At 39.0% G+C, this 18,037-nt stretch overlaps 1 protein-coding gene across 7 annotated transcripts in view; it reads right to left on the reverse strand.

The window, feature by feature from the left end:
* Man1a (mannosidase 1, alpha) overlaps nucleotides 1-18,037 on the reverse strand; it is a 171,832-nt gene that overhangs the window by 70,175 nt on the left and 83,620 nt on the right. For 4 of the 7 annotated variants that reach the window (XM_006512568.3, XM_006512569.4, NM_008548.5 and 1 more), the window contains one exon: nucleotides 2,064-2,158. The exons of the other annotated variants lie outside the window; for them this stretch is intronic. In XM_006512568.3, coding sequence (XP_006512631.1) covers nucleotides 2,064-2,158 — 95 coding nt within the window. The remainder of the gene's footprint in view (nucleotides 1-2,063; nucleotides 2,159-18,037) is intronic. 7 annotated transcript variants of the gene reach the window in all.

Genomic DNA, 18,037 nt, shown 5'->3' on the forward strand with positions numbered 1-18,037 from the left:
TCAGCATTGGCTCCAGTGAATCTTGGAGTAAAAGTTAGAGCCAGTGTCTACTCTAGGATCTTAATCAAGTCTTCAGGGCCGAGGTGTACTTGCATGGTTAGGGTTCTGGAAACTGAATATCTTTTTTTTTTTTTAAAGGAGTGTCCATTTTATCAGAAAAGGTCCAGGTTGATCAAAATCTTAGTCTGTTAACCTGGGAGGGATCATCAAAGACTACTGAACTAGCCTGCCTTCCAGTTTATAAACAAGTCTGCAGAATTTATAGAGATTGCTCCAAACAAAACCTTGAAGAAGCAGGAGAAAATGTAGAAGCAAGTGTCTTGGTGAGCAATTAGAATACTGCTGTGCTTATATCAGCTTCCTCAGTGGGCACGGGGAGGGGGCATGAGCTAACTGTAGAGTGTTTTTCTGACCAGATCTTATTGAAGGGAATGAAACAGTATCTTGGTCAGAATGTTACCTACAAATACAAAGGTTGAGGATCTGGGAGGTAATAGAGAAAGCCTACATGAGCAAAATACAAAGAATATATATATATATATAAAATCAAACTATTTCAGGCCAACCTCAAAGGCAGACCTGCCTTGAGATCCTACAGAACTTGGAAAGATAATATGCAAGCTCACAGATGTGGCCTCGGGAGCCCTGACGGAGAAAACAAATCCCGAGATATCACACTATTTGGTAGAGAAACTAGCTTAATTTAATACAGCCCTATAGTGCAACTCCTCTGTCTTTCTGCCTCAATATGGCCAACCTGCCCCAAAGAGAGGCACAGAGATTCACTTATCAACAAGTTAAATGTAATTGCAACATCTATACAGGTAATTTATAAATGAAAACAAAACAGAATCTTGAAGTTTTTTTTTTTTTTGTTTTTTGTTTTCACTAAAGGAAAAAAAAAAAAAACCTGAAAAACCCCAATGGTTACTTTCCATGATTTTTCATGTCTAACTTGGGGATACGATGTCACTGAAGTGGTAATTAAGTGTTCTGGTTTTGTCAGACTACTCCATGGTTTCCAGTAGTGTTTCTAAAGTAAGTAAAGCTTCCTGTGGACTTGTATCACTGTGCACATAATCATCTCGGTACATATGTTAGCAGTCCGGTAGCATTAGCTTACTGTCTGGCCTGAGAGATCCCTAATCTTTCTGTGACTCTAGTTCCCCATGAACAAAGTGGAGAATCAGTAGGGGTGACTGTATTGAGCTCTTCTGAGGATCATATGCGAAACACCTGTAAAGAACCTATCACAATTTATGTTGATCATGATAGTCGACATCACCATATCTTAGCCAAAAAGGCCCATATGCTATCAGTAACTTCTGGGTACAATGGTGTTAAGAAGGAAAGCTTAAAACAAAATTGTTTAATTGATGAAATATTAAAACTGCAATGAAAACTCAACTCACTCCCTTAGAAGCACTAGAAAATATTTGGCTGGCCTGTTTGTTTGTTTGTTTGTTTTTGTTTATCGATTGAGACACAGCCCTTAAGGTCTTAGCTTGCCGGTTTTCTCCATGCAAAGGGGCTGGTGGATATGTCAATGGACCATTTGCTCTTTACAATCATGGACTTCAAAGTCTCAGCTGCTCCCAACCTCGGATATTCAGATATACCAGCATTTTTTTTTTTTAAAAAAATAAAGTCTGATTAGTCTAAGCGTTAATACTTTTGCAATATCTCCATTTCCAATGGTTTAAACTACTCTCAGAGTAAGCAACTTCAGGGGTCTGCTTAACCAAAGTGCTTTCCCGATAACTAAAAAGATGACATGCTCTTGGTATTTAGTGAGTGGGGCGGTACCAGTAATACAAGAGCACTGTAAAACGGAAAAACTTCAGCTCAAATCTGTTTCACATGATTCTGTTGGGACTATGTTAGCTCACAACAGCAGCCCATCTGAGGCCGTAGAACACTGAAGGTCTAAGAGCTTCCAACACAGGTCTAAGACACTCAATTGAGGTCCGCTGTCAGCATCACACATGTAATTAACCATCTCATGAGGCCACAGTCTCAGATATTCCACCTTAAAGTATGTTGTTGAAAATGAAGACTTTTACCTTTTCATATTCAGCAATGCCCAAGGTATTCCAGAGGGAGTATGAAATGCAGGTAGCAATTTTACCCCAAGTTCCACTGCTTTCTTTCGAAATATCTGAAAAGTTAAACAATTAAGTAAGCTACTATTCCAAGTAAAACATTAATGCTCTCCACTATCATCCATATTTAGTACTTTACTTTGCAACTCTGTCTGAAACAAGTAGTAGATTATGAGTTAGTTCGGGGCTATTGCACTGTGGGGTTCTTATGTCCAGTTCAGACATGTGGGTCTTACTTCCTTGACCTTAATTGCTGGCTTGTGTCTGCTGTTTCAGGCATTTGAAAGCACCATAAACTATTCAGGTAATTTCTTCATGCAGGCCAGGAGATGAACTCACTGTTTTTGGACACCATTTCTTAGCTTGAAAAGTAGGTTTATCCTAGGCACATTTCCTTAGTGGGGCACAGAGGGAAAAAAAGGAGCTTTAGAAAGAGTTAACTGTATACAGTATCTAGGCCCTTCAGTTTTAGCTTTCTATGAGATTAAATGAAATAGGTAAAGGTTAAGTTAGGTACAGGTTGTATGCCCAGGGTATGGTAGGAAGATTCACATAAGTACTTAAACACAGATAATAAGAGCCAGCTAGATTCTATTGTGGAGATGGTCTTCAGGTGAATAGCTACAACACCGGCTTGGAGTTAAGAAAAGACTAGTGAGAGGCGTCAGGTGTGACCATGCTCTCCCCTGGGGGATCACTCTGACACAGATAGATGCATGAGGAGCCTGCAGGATAAAGTGACTTGTCAGATCAAATGAGCGCGTGGGCAGATAGGGCAGTGTCCACATGGTAAAATCATGGATAATCATAAATGTGAGAGTAAGAACTTGTTGCTGTTAAATAAAAACAATGAGATGTTTGGCAGAAACTCCCATTGAGCTGAACTGTGCTTTTGGGAAGAGTGGTCATGTGACATCTGTTCAGCTAGTGGTTCAAATCAAAGAACTGGCAGGGTCACTCAAGGAAGGACAGCCACATACCTTCCCTCTAGCAGCTATGGCACCAGATTGGTACTTTGTCGCCTTACCTTCAAAGTGTATGATTTAGTCTGGTGAACTGTTCCCTTCTACTTTCTCCTCAAAGATGGAAAAGTCCAGACAAATAGAACAGAGAACGATGCTAAGGTCCTTCCTCTACCAATGGGTGATCACTGCCCACAGGGCTTGTCAAGGAAGTCCTCTATGTTTTTCCCCAGAGAGAAGGACTCCTCAAAATTCCTGTTCCAGAACCTGAGCCTCACTAAAGAGAGACCCAAAGACTTGGGCTTCACAAAGGACAGTGACCCGGTAATGCTCACATGAAGACCACCATACAAACTCTACTCTTTTCGAAGCTAAGTCTCATTTAACAATGAAAGTTAGAAAGAAAGGAGTTTCAAATGAAAACCCTGGCAATCAACTGAGGTAAACTGATACACTGTGCAAAAATTAAGACACACATATATTTGTAGCATCAGAAAGAAAAAATAGAGGTCATTTCTGCCACGAATTACCAACTGTCATTAAAAGAGAGACTTTCTTGCAATAATAGTGCATAGGAAGAAGAGAATAACAGTAATAAAATAGATCAAGGGATTCATTATTCCTCCCCAATACTTTGTTTTATCCTGAGAATTCCAGGCTGTCTTCTATGGTAAGGATTTATGCTACCACTGCCCGGCCATCTGTGGACTTTCTGGTCTTCACCCAACTTTTAAAACTGTTAATTAACTCCTTTTCAAGACAGTTACATAAGACAGAAGTCAAACTATGCAATTAAAACACCATCTTGGATATAAGCATATGGTGTGTGAGCTAAAGGCTCAGGCTTTGAAGGCACAATGCCTGTGTTTGAATCTCTGCTGTACTGCTTCAAGTTGATCCATCTTGGCCCCCTCTCTGAGCCTAGGATTTCTTGCCTAGAAAATGCAGATAACAGTAGCATTTGCTTTTGGAAAGCTGTGGAAAGACATACACAAGTTATTATACTTATGAGCCTTAGATTCAACAGTGCTCACTCTATAGGCTAGGTGTAGTTTTATGATCATAATAACATATATCCTCAAGGAGGTACCCTAGTTCCTGTTTGAGGCTGAAAATTTTTCTTTAGACAATTTTGCTCTGGTCAGAATTATGCTTCCCCACCTCCATGGCTCAATTATGAGTCGAAGAACTGCATCCCTGGTTCTCATCACCTGGCCACACGATCTTTTCTTTGACTCATTAGAACATATCACGATGCGGGTATCTTGCTGTTTTCTGAAACTTAATCTGTTCCACACTGAGTTGATAATTGAATATTCAGATAAACTTCCCTGGTTCCATCACTGATAATGTTTAGTGAGTCCCTTGGACTTGGTATCTGATTTATTAACCTTCAGTCACCAGAAGGTGAAGCAGGGTTAACTCTGAAGTGTCCTGTGCACAGCTCCCTTGAAGATAAGTACAGTCCATGTTCTCACCACCAGGTAAACCAGAATGGACGATTAAAAGCAGTTTTCCTACCTTAGCCATCAGGTTTTCTCATTTCCATTAAGCTGTATAATTTCTAACATTTTTTGTTTAAGAAACCATAATGATTTTGGCTGCTCTCCTAATCTTTTTAACAATGCCTATCAGGCCTGTCTATCATCTTTGTTCCCACAAAGGTTGCTCTGGCTGTCTCTTGTGAGATTTCATAGTCTCAAACTTTGTTCAGGGTCTGACATTGTTAGCATCTTTATTTAGGCGGTTCTCTCATTTTACCGCATCCTTTGAGCCCATCAAATCTATTCATTCTCCAAGGCTCAAGCCGATTCTCACTCTAAGATCTTTGTGGGCCACAAATGCCAACCCTGACAGCCTGCATCACACAATGCAGTATTTGCAAAGGCCTGATATGGATTGCTAAATGTTTTCTTGTACTTTCATGTCATCTAATAATTTTCTTTTCTTTCTGAAAGTCGAGAGATTTCAATTTCCCTTCCCCCTTTGTTTTATAGTCAGTCAAGATGAATCATTTTGCATTGAAATTTGTTGATATCAGCACAGTGTTCACATGACCAGTATGGAGGAAGATGGTATTGTTCTCAGTTAGTGGACTGGGAAGTGGTGACGTGCCAGCTCAGATGCTGGCCTTCATGGTGTTTGCTCCCTGCAAGCTCAGCTTAGTCTCATCTTTGGGAACCTATTCAAACATCTCTCTTAAGAGAGTTTTTCTAAAGATCCCCTCCCAAAGTTGTCCATGTTCCCCCAGTGTTTACCACATTAACCCCTGTGCTTCCAGTACGCTGTTAGCCACGTTATAATGACTTATTTGCTTTCTTGTTTGTTATTTTGACAACCCAACAAGATATCAGCATAAGAAGAACATGAGCTAAAACACAATACAACACAACACAACACAACACACAAACACACACAGACCACCACCACCACCACCACCACCCCAGCAACACAGGAGCTGGAATTGTCAAGATGCCCATAAGTGAATGGATAAATTAAATGTTGATTTAATGCCTGAGGCACAGTGATAAGATACCGCTGATCCTGCAGTGTTTGCAACGTGGTTCAACACATTCCACCCGTTTGTTATTGTCAGCGAGTAATTATCTCAGGAATTCTGGAGTCTCAAGCCTGGATGTAATTAGGGGAAAATTACAAAACAGTTCTGTAGATAAACATTAATTATCCCATTGATGGTTTAAGTAATAAGTAATACACAATTTCAATTCTCATTGTTATTTACTAGTATTTAAATTTTTTTAATTTAAAATTTATTTTCCTGTGCATAGGTGTTTTGTTTGTATTTTGTATGTGTATCATATGTGGGCAGTGCTTTTGGAAGTGCTTTATACAAGGTGTCAGATCCCCTGGAATTGGAACTACAGACATGTAATTCCATGTGGGTGCTGGGAATCAAACCCTGGTCCTCTGGAAGAACAATCAGTGCTCTTAACTGCTGATTCATCTCTCTAGTCCTCCTTCTGCTATTCAAAGAAAAGGTACTTGAAAGAGGAATCCAGACTCTAAAAGAGAATATATTTCTCCCTGCCATGATGTGCATGTAATAAAACTGGCTTATAAAATTAACACTGTTAAAAGAGTGAAGGAGACACACCACAAATCAGTCTAAAGGGCAATTAAGCTTTAAGTGGTCCATCTTGGATGATGTGCTGAACATCCAATCATTCCAAAAGCACAGTAGAAGGAACTTCGGTGTCCCTTCAAGGGGCACAGCATGACAGCAGGAAGAGGGATGGTTGCAAGCACCTGGGGCCCAGGGCCTATCCTGCTCCTTGTGTTAGACTTGGGGACAACTGTCTGGCTTGGTTTCTCCAGTATAATCAAGAGAGTTGGCTGGCAATTTTTGTTTTTGCTTTATCATTAGAGAAAACTATTACACAGACATCACAAAACGAGATCTGAAGTGTACTTGACCATATGTATGTGTGTGTAAATAAAAAAAAGAAGAAACAATGTCCATTTTTAAAACCAGGTTCTGCTAACATACCACCCAATTCTGAATCAACCTTGGTTTCCAAGGCTTGTTGGCTCTAAACTTGTAAGGGAAGATTTAAATTAAGAGGGCAATATGAGAGCTCATAAAATGTAACCCTGCTTATAGTCGAGGCCTTTCTGTTCCCTCCCCCATTCCTTTTCTAAAGGCCACTAAAAGAGAACAGATTTTAATAACTACCCATCAGTTGGAGATGGGTAGACATTTTATGACCCAACAAGAGTTTTCAAAAACGTTTTCCACTACAAAGATTCTGACTACCTTCATGGCAAAAGTCAAAACTAATAGAATTTGCTGAAAGAAGGGCATCAATATGATGGAATGTCTTCTCCAGTAACCTTTCATGCGTGTAACCTGCAAACATCTTTAAATAAGAACTTCAATGGCCCAAAGCTAAGAATCTCAGAATAAGCATCAAAGCAGCATCTTTTCATTACGTTTAAGTAACATCACTACAGTCTCGCTGAGTTTTGGCTCAGTGTTTTAAAAACTTCAAAAGTTAAACCCTAGCAAGTAAAACATTAATCTCTTTACTCTAGCCTCACAGATAGGATCAGACAAGGCTGTAAGCAAGATGTATTGCTTTCCTTGTCTTTCTAGTTTACAGTTCCCTGAAGAACTGTACAAGAGTAATATATACCCCAGAGCGAAGAGTAAGAGAAGAAGAAACGAATAAGAACCGAAGGCCGTGGAAGAGAACACTTTCACCCCAACATGCTGTAGTCTGAAATGCACACCTGATAGCAAAGCCTTTCTTAGAATTCTCCCACTGAAAACTTCTCTGTCAAGAGATCAAACACTAGTTCTCCATTAGGCTAAACAGAGTTTATCTATTATTCATTTTTACTATGTACAGCCATCAGTGAAAGGTGTCATCGTATCTATGATAAATATCTTGCAGAAAATAAGTGAACTGATACATCATTAAATCAAGTGATTAACTTGCACATAAAATGAGCCAAATTCAGTCACTACACCAACATGCACTACCAAGACACTCAAGTTTTGTTTTTGTTTTTGTTTTTTTAATTTAGGGTTACATTTTGAAAGGTTTAAATATTACAATCAAGGTACATAGGAGAGCTAATTCAGCCGAACTTAAATCTCAGTGTCATCAGACGTCATTGACTCCCCCCACTCCCATAAAGGCAAAGACCTTCTATTCAGCTTACATGCTGGTTTGCTCACACCAATATCAGCATGAAGCAGCTCCTGACATCTCTGACTGATACCATTTTTTGGCTTTTAGATCTGTATGTATGGTGTGCATGTGCATATGCATGTTCACATGTGTGTCTGTGCACATGTGGGTGGGTGTGGGTGTGCATATGCATGTGGTGTCTCTATTTTTATTGTTCTTTTTTAAAAAGGGGTGTGTGTGTGTATTTGTGTGTGTGCAGGTACCTGAGCATGTGTATCAGGCCATGTATGAGTGTGGAGATCAGATCACAGCTTGTGGCAGTGAGTTCTTCTCTTCGACCTTGCAGGTTTCAGAGATCAAACTCAGAAATTCCAGCTTGATGGCACAGGCCCTTACCTGGTAATGTAGCCAATGCTGTGCCTCAATTTATTCATGTGGCGAGGTCTTAACAATTCAGATAGTATAGCTTGTCATCTTGTCTGGGAATCCCCTATATTTCCTCATGGGATATGAAATAACAAGGAGGCCACCACACCTGCCTAGGTTTTATGTGGATGCTGGAGCACTGAACGCCAGGCTACACTTGCATGGTATACTTTCCCTGCAAATGGCTTATCTACTGAGTCACCTCCCAGGCCCTCATGTAACTATTTTGACCCAGAGGGACAATACCACATGTGTCCTACCATATGTTTCTCATTCTGTGTCTTTCTTTTAGTTGATCAAAACCTAAAGCTGGAAGATTTTTTTTTTAAACTAAAGGCTTAAGTGTATTTATTGAACTATACTATGATTCCATTTAAAAGTCATAACTGCCTTTGTCAACTTTTCTGTTATGCTTCCCTGTCGTTTTCCTATGCAACAATTCAACTTTTAGCCCTAGAATAATTCGGTAAAGAGAGTGTTGTTTATTATCATGGGAAATTAAAGAATTAATATACTTCAACTTTTCATACAAATGGTGTGTATGCTATTCTACCCATTAGCATGGGTCACAGCCAAAGAGAATCCATTAGAATCCCCTACACTTCCTGTTTGTTATGTTTGAAAGTACAAAGTTTTTAAGTGAAATAAGAAACCTCAGGTTTTAATTTAAAAATACAAATACAGATGTGTTAGTGAATAGGCACTTTAGGTTTGCCCACGTTCAGCTTTCTTTAGTACTAGGGATCAAGTTCACGGCATTGTGCATGCTAGGCAAATACTCTACCAGCGAGTTACTTCCTTAACCTGATCTAGAAAAAGAAATTTTCATAAAATATTTAATAGCTAGTGAAATTTTTAAAAAAGAAGTTGCTTTTATACTTTGCTGTAGTCAAAATGAATAAATGTTGATAAATGAACAAAATTGCATTTGATATTGATTTTTTTCTTCCTGAGAGAGGATGGTTTCATTGCCTAGCACTTAAATAGGGAGAATTTAGAGTCAGGGGGCAAGGTGAAAAAGAGGTGAATTATCAGTGAGGATTCTCGATTCTGTTCAAGGGTGGGCAAGCTTCCACTGAACCACATGGGTGCCCCCCCCCCTGTTGCCTCCTGGAACGAGTCCTGTGGGTGCTCTGAGTGCCTTGTGTCAAGGTTGCCTGGTAACAGACATGCTGAACTGGGAATCAGACACTCTGGGCTGTAGTTCAGAATTAGCTAGTCCCCATTCAATCATCGTGAAGAGGGCCAGCTTGCTGCTTTTCTCTTGTTTGTTGTAAAATGAGGACAGTGGAGAAGAACTTGTGAGGTTTGTTGTTGTTGTTGTTGGTTTGTTGTTGTTGTTGTTGCTGCTGCTGCTGCATAGAACATGGCTTTGAGCTACAGTAAGCACACACCCTTGACTACTGATGTATTGAGGACTATTAAGAGAGATAGTATAAAAAGAAAACAAGATCCTTCATTCTATTAAATTCACAAGCAGGGAGGTAAGCCTGATGATGACTTAAACAAAATCCTGTAAGCATCACACACACACAAACACAGCATAAGACATAATGCAAGCCCAAATAGAGGACAAGAATAATGGAAATGGTGCAGAGTTTACTGTGAAAACGAAAGAGGTCTTTGGATGTATATGTGTGTGTGCGCGTGTGTGTGTATACATATATATATTTATATATTCAATATATTCATATATATTCAATATATGTATTCAATATATATATATTGAATATATTGAATATATTATATATATATATATATATATATATATATATATATATATATATATATATAATCATGGAGACGTGGAATTTAGTGCATGGGCAGCTGCACCATCCACCATGGGTTGGATAAGTACTTGCTTGCACACATTTTTGGGTTTATGTGGAGGACATGCGATAGGGCAGCAGTGGAGGGGAAGCACACACAGTTCATTATAGTATGGAACATACAGAGAATATGAGTCAGAAAGGAATAGATTAAGTAAAACAAGTCAAGGTCCTTTAATCAAGATAGAGAAGTCAATGGGTGGTTAAAGGAAGATGTTAGGTGTGTTGGAAGTTCCCTTTCTACCGCAGGGCCTCCTAATTATAGCGAGTAGATGTCTGGTTCATTGATGTTGAGAGCGGTCAATGAGAAAGGAAGCTGCTGTCCTAACTAGCTATGGGCCTTACCTGAGTCAAACACACAGATGGAAATACCAAGAAAACTCTTGGCTTTCTGATAGAAGTGAAATCCTGAGAAATAAATGAGCTCATTTATTTAGTGTATGTGTGTTTGTGTGTGTGATATGTGTTTATTGGTATGCACGGTGGGCTCACTGCTTCCTCCTTTATGTGGGTTGTGAAGATTAAACTCAGGTTTTCAGAATGTGTGGCAAGAGCCTTTACCCTCTGATTCACCTCACTGGCCCCAATTAGGGTCCTTTATAAAGAAGCATTTACTTAAAAGTAGACCTAGAGGGAAGCCATATGATGAATGTAAATGTCCTTCAAATTCATATTCAATATAGAACCTGCAAATGCATAGAAAAGGCAAAAGGACTATGGAGGTTTTAGTACTTCTGTGTGAACTTTACATTGCATTATTCGAGACTTTCTTCTCCCCCAAATCTTTTCAAGAGCAATAAATAATAAGCAATAAAAAGAACAATAAACATTGGCACTAGAAGCAAAGTCATTATGCAGCACCTAAAGATGGGTTGTCAAGTTGCTCATTCCATCTCTATTGAGGTTTCAAAGATGGGCCAATCACCAACATGGTTTGGGAAAATACACTGTATACAAGGAATTATATTTGATATTTTTCAAGTATGCCAGATAGTTTCTGGCACAGTTAAAATGTATATTTTATATCAAAAGAAAATGCCTCTGTTTAAAAAAAGTAATGCCTACTACAACAACAGAGTGCAACGAAGCTTCATATTTTATCTAGTGATAACTCCTAATAGATTTTTGTGGAATCCACCCTATAGAGATTATTATGTGATGCATTAGCATGCAAAGGCCAACTGGACTATTTGCCAATGCTTTTACAGTAGACATCACAAGCTATTTGAGATACAGACATACACACATATGTATGTGTACACACACGCACACACACACACACACACACACACACACACACACACACACAAATGGGCTTGTAAATACTTATTTGATAAAATGAGATAGAAAGCCAAGAAACTCATCTCTGCAGACCCTGACACTTTTGAGTTACGAGGCATTCCATGCCAGTGAATTTTTCCAGTTAACCGAACATCACCTTTTTATTTATATCAGTTTTAAGAGCCAGTCTATCTGCTCCCCTTGATTTAATGAGACATGCAGTGATACCGACTTGGTGACTCAGCATCACAGTCCTCTATAGATCCTAAGGCTGGACCAAGTGATGTAGTTTTCTCACCTGAATGATCTGTATTAGCCTTAATGCTCATCTGAACCCTTTGGTGCCTCAGTTTCTAAGTATGTGGATGGGGAATCAGTTCCCCAAATCATATGATGGCTGAGATTAAATGCACAAGAGCTTTTTAAAGAGCAATAATAGTTACCATCATCTTTCTTTGCTGTACGATAGTGGTTCCCTTAGGAACAATAGAAGAGTTTTAGGCTTTTTGTACACACTAAATGGTCCAAAAACTGCTGTGCGTTTCTGTCTGTTTTCTAGGGCCCTCCTCATTCTTTCTGCTATTAACTATCAGTTCATTACAATATAGACTTCTCATGTGGTAGTGTATTTATTTGCTCTCCCCTGGGTTGCAGCTTTCTTCTGTGAATAGTTGCCAGCACGAGGCCTGGGGATGATAAGTCATTGTCTCTTCTGTGTCTCCTTTATACTGAAGGGCATAAGCTTCAGAACATTGCAGGTTCTGAGCTCATGCCACAATCTGAACTATTAATTCTGTAGGCAAAAAGGTCATTGAATTACTGTTGTTAATAGTAGTAACATGACATTTTCTAAGCTGAATTTCTATGCACACATAGATCTTGCTTAATTTGTGTTTGTATGTAAAGGTATGTTGGTTTGGTCACATGAGAATGGAGTTAGGCATGTATGTGTGTGTATACAGGTCAATGGTCAAAGATGGTGTCTTCTTCAGCTGCTTTCTACCTTCGTTTTTTGTGATGGAGTTGAACCTGAAGCGCAGCACTTTGTCTGGGCTGGCTGGACAACAAGCTCCCTCACAAGCGTGGGAGCTCAGAGTGGGCTGTCATGCCCAATTTTTGACATGGGTTCTGAGAATGATAGTTCAGGATAGTTTGTGCCCCCGGTGTTTTACTAAATGAATCATCTCCCTGGCTACAATTACTTCTTAAAATGCACAGCACAAGCTACTCATTTTCCACCCTTCCTAACCTGACTGACTCTAGCTCATCACAATTGTCCTGTGGTTTGTTTTCATTCATCATATATACTCTGCAAGGGCTGTTGATTGCTTTTGGGCATTGAGATTACTATTTCATATAGAAGATGGATGAATACTTTAATTTATCAGATGGTGAAACTACAAAGGAAATCTGGCAGTGGTGCCATTGGTTTTTTTTTTTTTTGTTGTTGTTGTTGTTGTTGTTTTGTTTTTTGTTTTTTGTTTGTTTTTTGGTTTTTTTGGTCTCAACAATAACTTTTATTTTTTTAAATTAGGTATTTATTTCATTTACATTTCCAATGCTATCCCAAAAGTCCCCCACACGCTCCCCCACCCACTCACTCCCACTTCTTGGCCCTGGCATTCCCCTGTACTGAGGCAGATAAAGTTTGCACAACCAATGGGGCTCTCTTTCCACTGATGGCCTACTAGGCCATCTTCTGCTACATATGCAGCTAGAGACACGAGCTCCGGGAGGTACTGGGTAGTTCATATTGTTGTTTCACCTATAGGGTTGCAGATCCCTTTAGCTCCTTGGTTACTTTCTCTAGCTCCTCCATTGGGGGCCCTGTGATCCATCCAATAGATGACTGTGGGCATCCACTTCTCTGTTTGCTAGGCCCCGGCATAGTCTCACAAGAGACAGCTATATCTGGGTCCTTTTAGCAAAATCTTGCTAGTGTATGCAGTGGTGTCAGCCTTTGGAGGCTGGTTATGGGATGGATCCCCGGATATGGCAGTCTTTAGATGGTCCATCCTTTTGTCTCAGCTCCAAACTTTGTCTCTGTAACTCCTTCCATGGGTGTTTTGTTCTCAATTCTAAGAAGGGGCAAAGTGTTCACACTTCAGTCTTTGTTCTTCTTGAGTTCCATGTGTTTAGCAAATTGTATCTTATATCTTGGGTATTCTAAGTTTCTGGGCTAATATCTACTTATCAGTGAGTACATATTGTGTGAGTTATTTTGTGATTGGGTTACCTCACTCAGGATGATGCCCTCCAGGTCCATCCATTTGCCTAGGAATTTCATAAATTTATGCTTTTTAATAGCTGAGTAGTACTCCATTGTGTAAATGTACCACATTTTCTGTATCCATTCCTCTGTTGAGGGGCATCTGGGTTCTTTCCAGCTTCTGACTATTATAAATAAGGCTGCCATGAACATAGTGGAGCATGTGTCCTTCTTACCGGTTGGAACATCTTCTGGATATATGCCCAGGAGAGGTATTGCGGGGTCCTCCAGTAGTACTAAGTCCAATTTTCTGAGGAACTGCCAGACTGATTTCCAGAGTGGTTGTACAAGCTTGCAATCCCACCAACAATGGAGGAGTGTTCCTCTTTCTCCACATCCTCGCCAGCATCTGCTGTCAGTGTTGCCATTTTTGTCTTATATTTGTGTCCTTCTTTGTTAATTATGTTACCCCTCAGCTTCGCTTCTTAATTTCAGAAATGGAAAATGCATCTTGTCACTTACAACTTAGATATGTTCCTTTTTCCTCCACACCAAATTAAAAAAAAATTTGTTGGAAGAAATCATAAAATTAAGGAGACCCAAAAATATAGTGTATTATATTAATATGCTATTGTTATTTATAGTAATATAAAGTATTGATCTTGTCTTCCCTGACACAAACATTTTAATGCCTTAAGTATCTACCCTTACGAATAGTACTGAATACATTTTTAAGTGGCACTATTACACATGTACTATGGTGTATGCTTCAAATTCACCCTCATCAGCTTAACTTACCCCTGCCCCCCAGCATTCTATATTAAGAGCCTTTAAACATTTTCTGTCAAGATTTACATGGTAAATCTTTTGGGATTTGGCATTCACATGGTCTCCCTGTCTTGTGTTTGTTTCCTTTCATAATTCTTTAAAATGTAAAAACCATCCTTAGTCCTGCTGGCCAAAACAAGTCTGAGGCTGACTATGTTCAGAGTCACAGCTGTGGTTTTAAGTCCACAGATAGATTTCTGTAACACCCTACCCTCTACTTCAAGTGCTGGGGTCCAAGTCCAGGTCTTGTGCATGCTAGGCAAGAGCAGTATCATTGAGCTATACCTTCAAGTCTGTAATAGTCATTAACAATCTTGACACTGCAGACCAGTAAAAGAACTTCTTCAACAGAAATTAGGTAGCTTATCCGTCATTAATTCATAATTAGGTTTTGACTATTTTGATTATAAAAATGGAATGAAAGTCCTCACAGATAATCTTATATTCATGTACTTTGCCAACAGAATTATTTCCTCAGGACTATTGGCAGGTGTAGTTTCTGGTGAGAGGACTTTCGGTCACTCATTTACTCCCTGTATTTGCAAGGTCAAAGTGGTAACACAAGGTCAAAATGCACAGGCCAAAAGCGTTTCCGATCTTTGCCAGACCCTGATGAGCTTTAGCTTACTTGAAAGTACCTTTAATTTTCTCATTGAGATGAAAATATCTCATAATATTTTCACATATCTTATTTCATGACAACCCTGAATATACATTTAATAGACTGGCACTATATAATAATGATATCCTATGTAGTTCCGTGAGACAGTGTCCTGAATTAAAAGCAACCATTCCCAGAACACCAAAATAACATCTACTTCAATGAGTTCCTTAGTAGAAACATTTCAAAAACATTAAATTAAAGGATTTAGGAAGACCTTTCCTCCTTAACAAATGAAAGTGCATAGAAACCCAAGGAAATGCAATTCTGTGTCTTCTGTAGCCACTCATGCACCTACTGAGGATTTGTTTTGTTTTTCTGGAATGCTCTTTCAAATGATCACACACCATTTCAACATAATTTATATTTTCCAAATTATAAACTTTCAAAGAAGAGCCTCTTTTACAACTCTGACCTTTTAAAAATGTCAATTCATTTACTCTGCAAATATTTATTGAGTGCCTAAGAGCTGCCTTGCAGGCTGCATAAGACACGTGGAATATAGAAGTAAACAGGACAGCTGAGGTCAGAAACTCACAGGAACACAGAAAAAAAGCCCACGGAGCGGGATTTGTACTGGTTTATGGTGCCCAGGGAAGGATCAAGAAACAACTTCCATTTCTTCTTCAAAAGCAAATGAAGACAAACATTGAATACCTCTTACAGTAATCAGGCACAGCCTCATCTTTGGTTTTTACCACAGGAAGCTGCTAAATATATCACAGATTTAAAGAATGACGACTCTATTAAAACCCATAGAGAAAGTTATCATTTCAGTGTTTGTGAGAATCTTAAATTCAGTTTTTGGACCAAGTCGACTCCTACCAATATGACTAATGCACATCACACATTCATTTTTTTTCCTGCTGAACTGCTCAGCATCTTGAAGACTACTCTTCACACAACAATCACCCTCAGTACCTTTAGGTGCTTAAACACTAGGAAGACCCTGGGCTTGACCACTAGCTCAAATGAAAGACAAGGAGAGAAAGGGATGGAGGGATGTCCGGGGCACTGAAAGGAAGGAAGACAGAAAAAAAAAATCAATGTCTAAAGACTGACAATTCAGAAAATTCAGATCAACCCCATTGGATTAAGGTGCAAATGCTGTCCCAGAGATCAGTGGTTTCCATATCAAACAACTGTGCACGTGCCAGTGAATGACTTGGTATGGATGCTGGAAGTCCCATCTACTATAAAACAAAAGAAGATCTAGGCACTATTACTTAGGCATTAAATTTAGTTACTCTAAGCCAGCAGTCTTGGGGTGGGGGAAATGATCAAAAAACCCTGAGAATAATAATCTATGCATGACACATTAATGATGATAGAACCTTGTGTCATGAACTCTTCAACGTTTTTGAGAGGATTTCTGTTTTCTGATTTATTTGTGAAACTGGCATTTTCCTAAACATAAATAAGACCACCAACAGTTTAATATTCTAATAATAGATATATTGTTCCCCAGATGTTAGCATAAGATCTCTATTACAATGTCCTACGGAAGAAATGCTTTTCTTAATCCTTGGTCTAGTGAATTAGCACAATGGCAAATTCTCCTAATTTTTTCTTAACCTGTTTTGTAAAAAAGCATACAGTATTGAAGACAGGGAGTTTTACAGTACCAAGTCAGTGTGGCTGCCAATGTGTGGTCCTAAGAAAGGCAGCACTCGCCCTACCTGGGAACTTGGAAGATAGGAACACTTCCAGGGCCTACTCAGATCAACCCAGAAGTTGTGAGAAGGAAGGCTACAAATTTCTGTTTTAATGAGTCATGTGATGATGGACTTTTCAAGTCCTCCCTTTTGATCATCCTGAGATGTACAATTCACTTGTGCCTCGCATTGCCCTATGGAGCTGTACAATGTTACAACACCTTTCTCTTCCCTCAACTGTATGTATTTTGGTGATCATTACTCCTCTTTCAACATCTCTCCCTCTCCCCTTGGATTTGATGTGGACTACAGATGGGGATTCACACAATCGGAAGGCTTACGTATACTCCCAAGCATGGTAATTACCCTGTCTAGAAACCATACTTGAATATGGTTTGTCCAGCACACAGGCACCACACTGCTGATAGAGAGACAGAGCAATGGTATTAACAATCTTTAAGGTGAGCAAATAACAAATAGCACCAGAGTATAGAGCCAAGTGATGCTGAATTTTTAGCTTAACTACAAGCTGTTACATTTAAGAGCAACTTCCTAAATGAGTGGCGCGTCATCTCTCTGAAATCTCAGGTTTTACGTGCAGGGCATTGAGGCCCAGGCATTTATTTTATTGTTAAGTTATGTCTCTAAATCACTTAATTGCATTAGAATGAAAAGATATGGTCAGATTTATGGGGCCCAAAAGGAAAACCCTGTGAGTGCTTTATCCCACAATGAGAATCTAATTATTGGTTTGCAACACAGCATTTATTAGTCCTTTTCTCACTTCAGGCAGACTATGCTGCGAATCAGCATATAATAGTCTCTGGTTTTAAAAGGCTATTTGCATGTAAAGTAGCTATTTTATCTATCTGTGACAGTTCATAGGTAAAACGAATTCTATTTTAGCACAATACTAGTCATACAAACTTAAAATATTTTCTTAAATAAAACTATTTCCACAAGAACTATGATAACACTGTAGATTCAGAGCAGTGTAATTAGGAAACATTAATAAAAGAGAGAGACAGCTTCCATCAATAATATATTTAGATGCAAGTATACAATGTATAATAACAAAACTGGGGTCATGAGCACCTCCTCAAATATTATGTCCCATGTTGGAGACCTTCCAAGTTTTTCCTTTGTACATTCTGTACATATATGTACAGTCATTCTGAGATGCACAATTCACTCATGTCTCTCATTGCTCTATGGTGCTGTCAATGATAGAAAATTAATATTTTTCCATTGAGTTCAATGGTATCCATCACTTGTCCCTCAATATTTATCTCTCTCTCCTTAAGAACCTCCAGTGAACTTCATGTTACTTTATATTTCTTTATGGTCAATTTATGGCACAATAACCCAACAAAAACATCCTGATTTCACAAGTGGGACAAAGGCCTTCATAGACAATGTCAACAGAGTA

Source organism: Mus musculus, chromosome 10, assembly GCF_000001635.26.
Source record: "Mus musculus strain C57BL/6J chromosome 10, GRCm38.p6 C57BL/6J".
In the NCBI taxonomy this organism is placed as follows: Eukaryota; Metazoa; Chordata; class Mammalia; order Rodentia; family Muridae; genus Mus; species Mus musculus.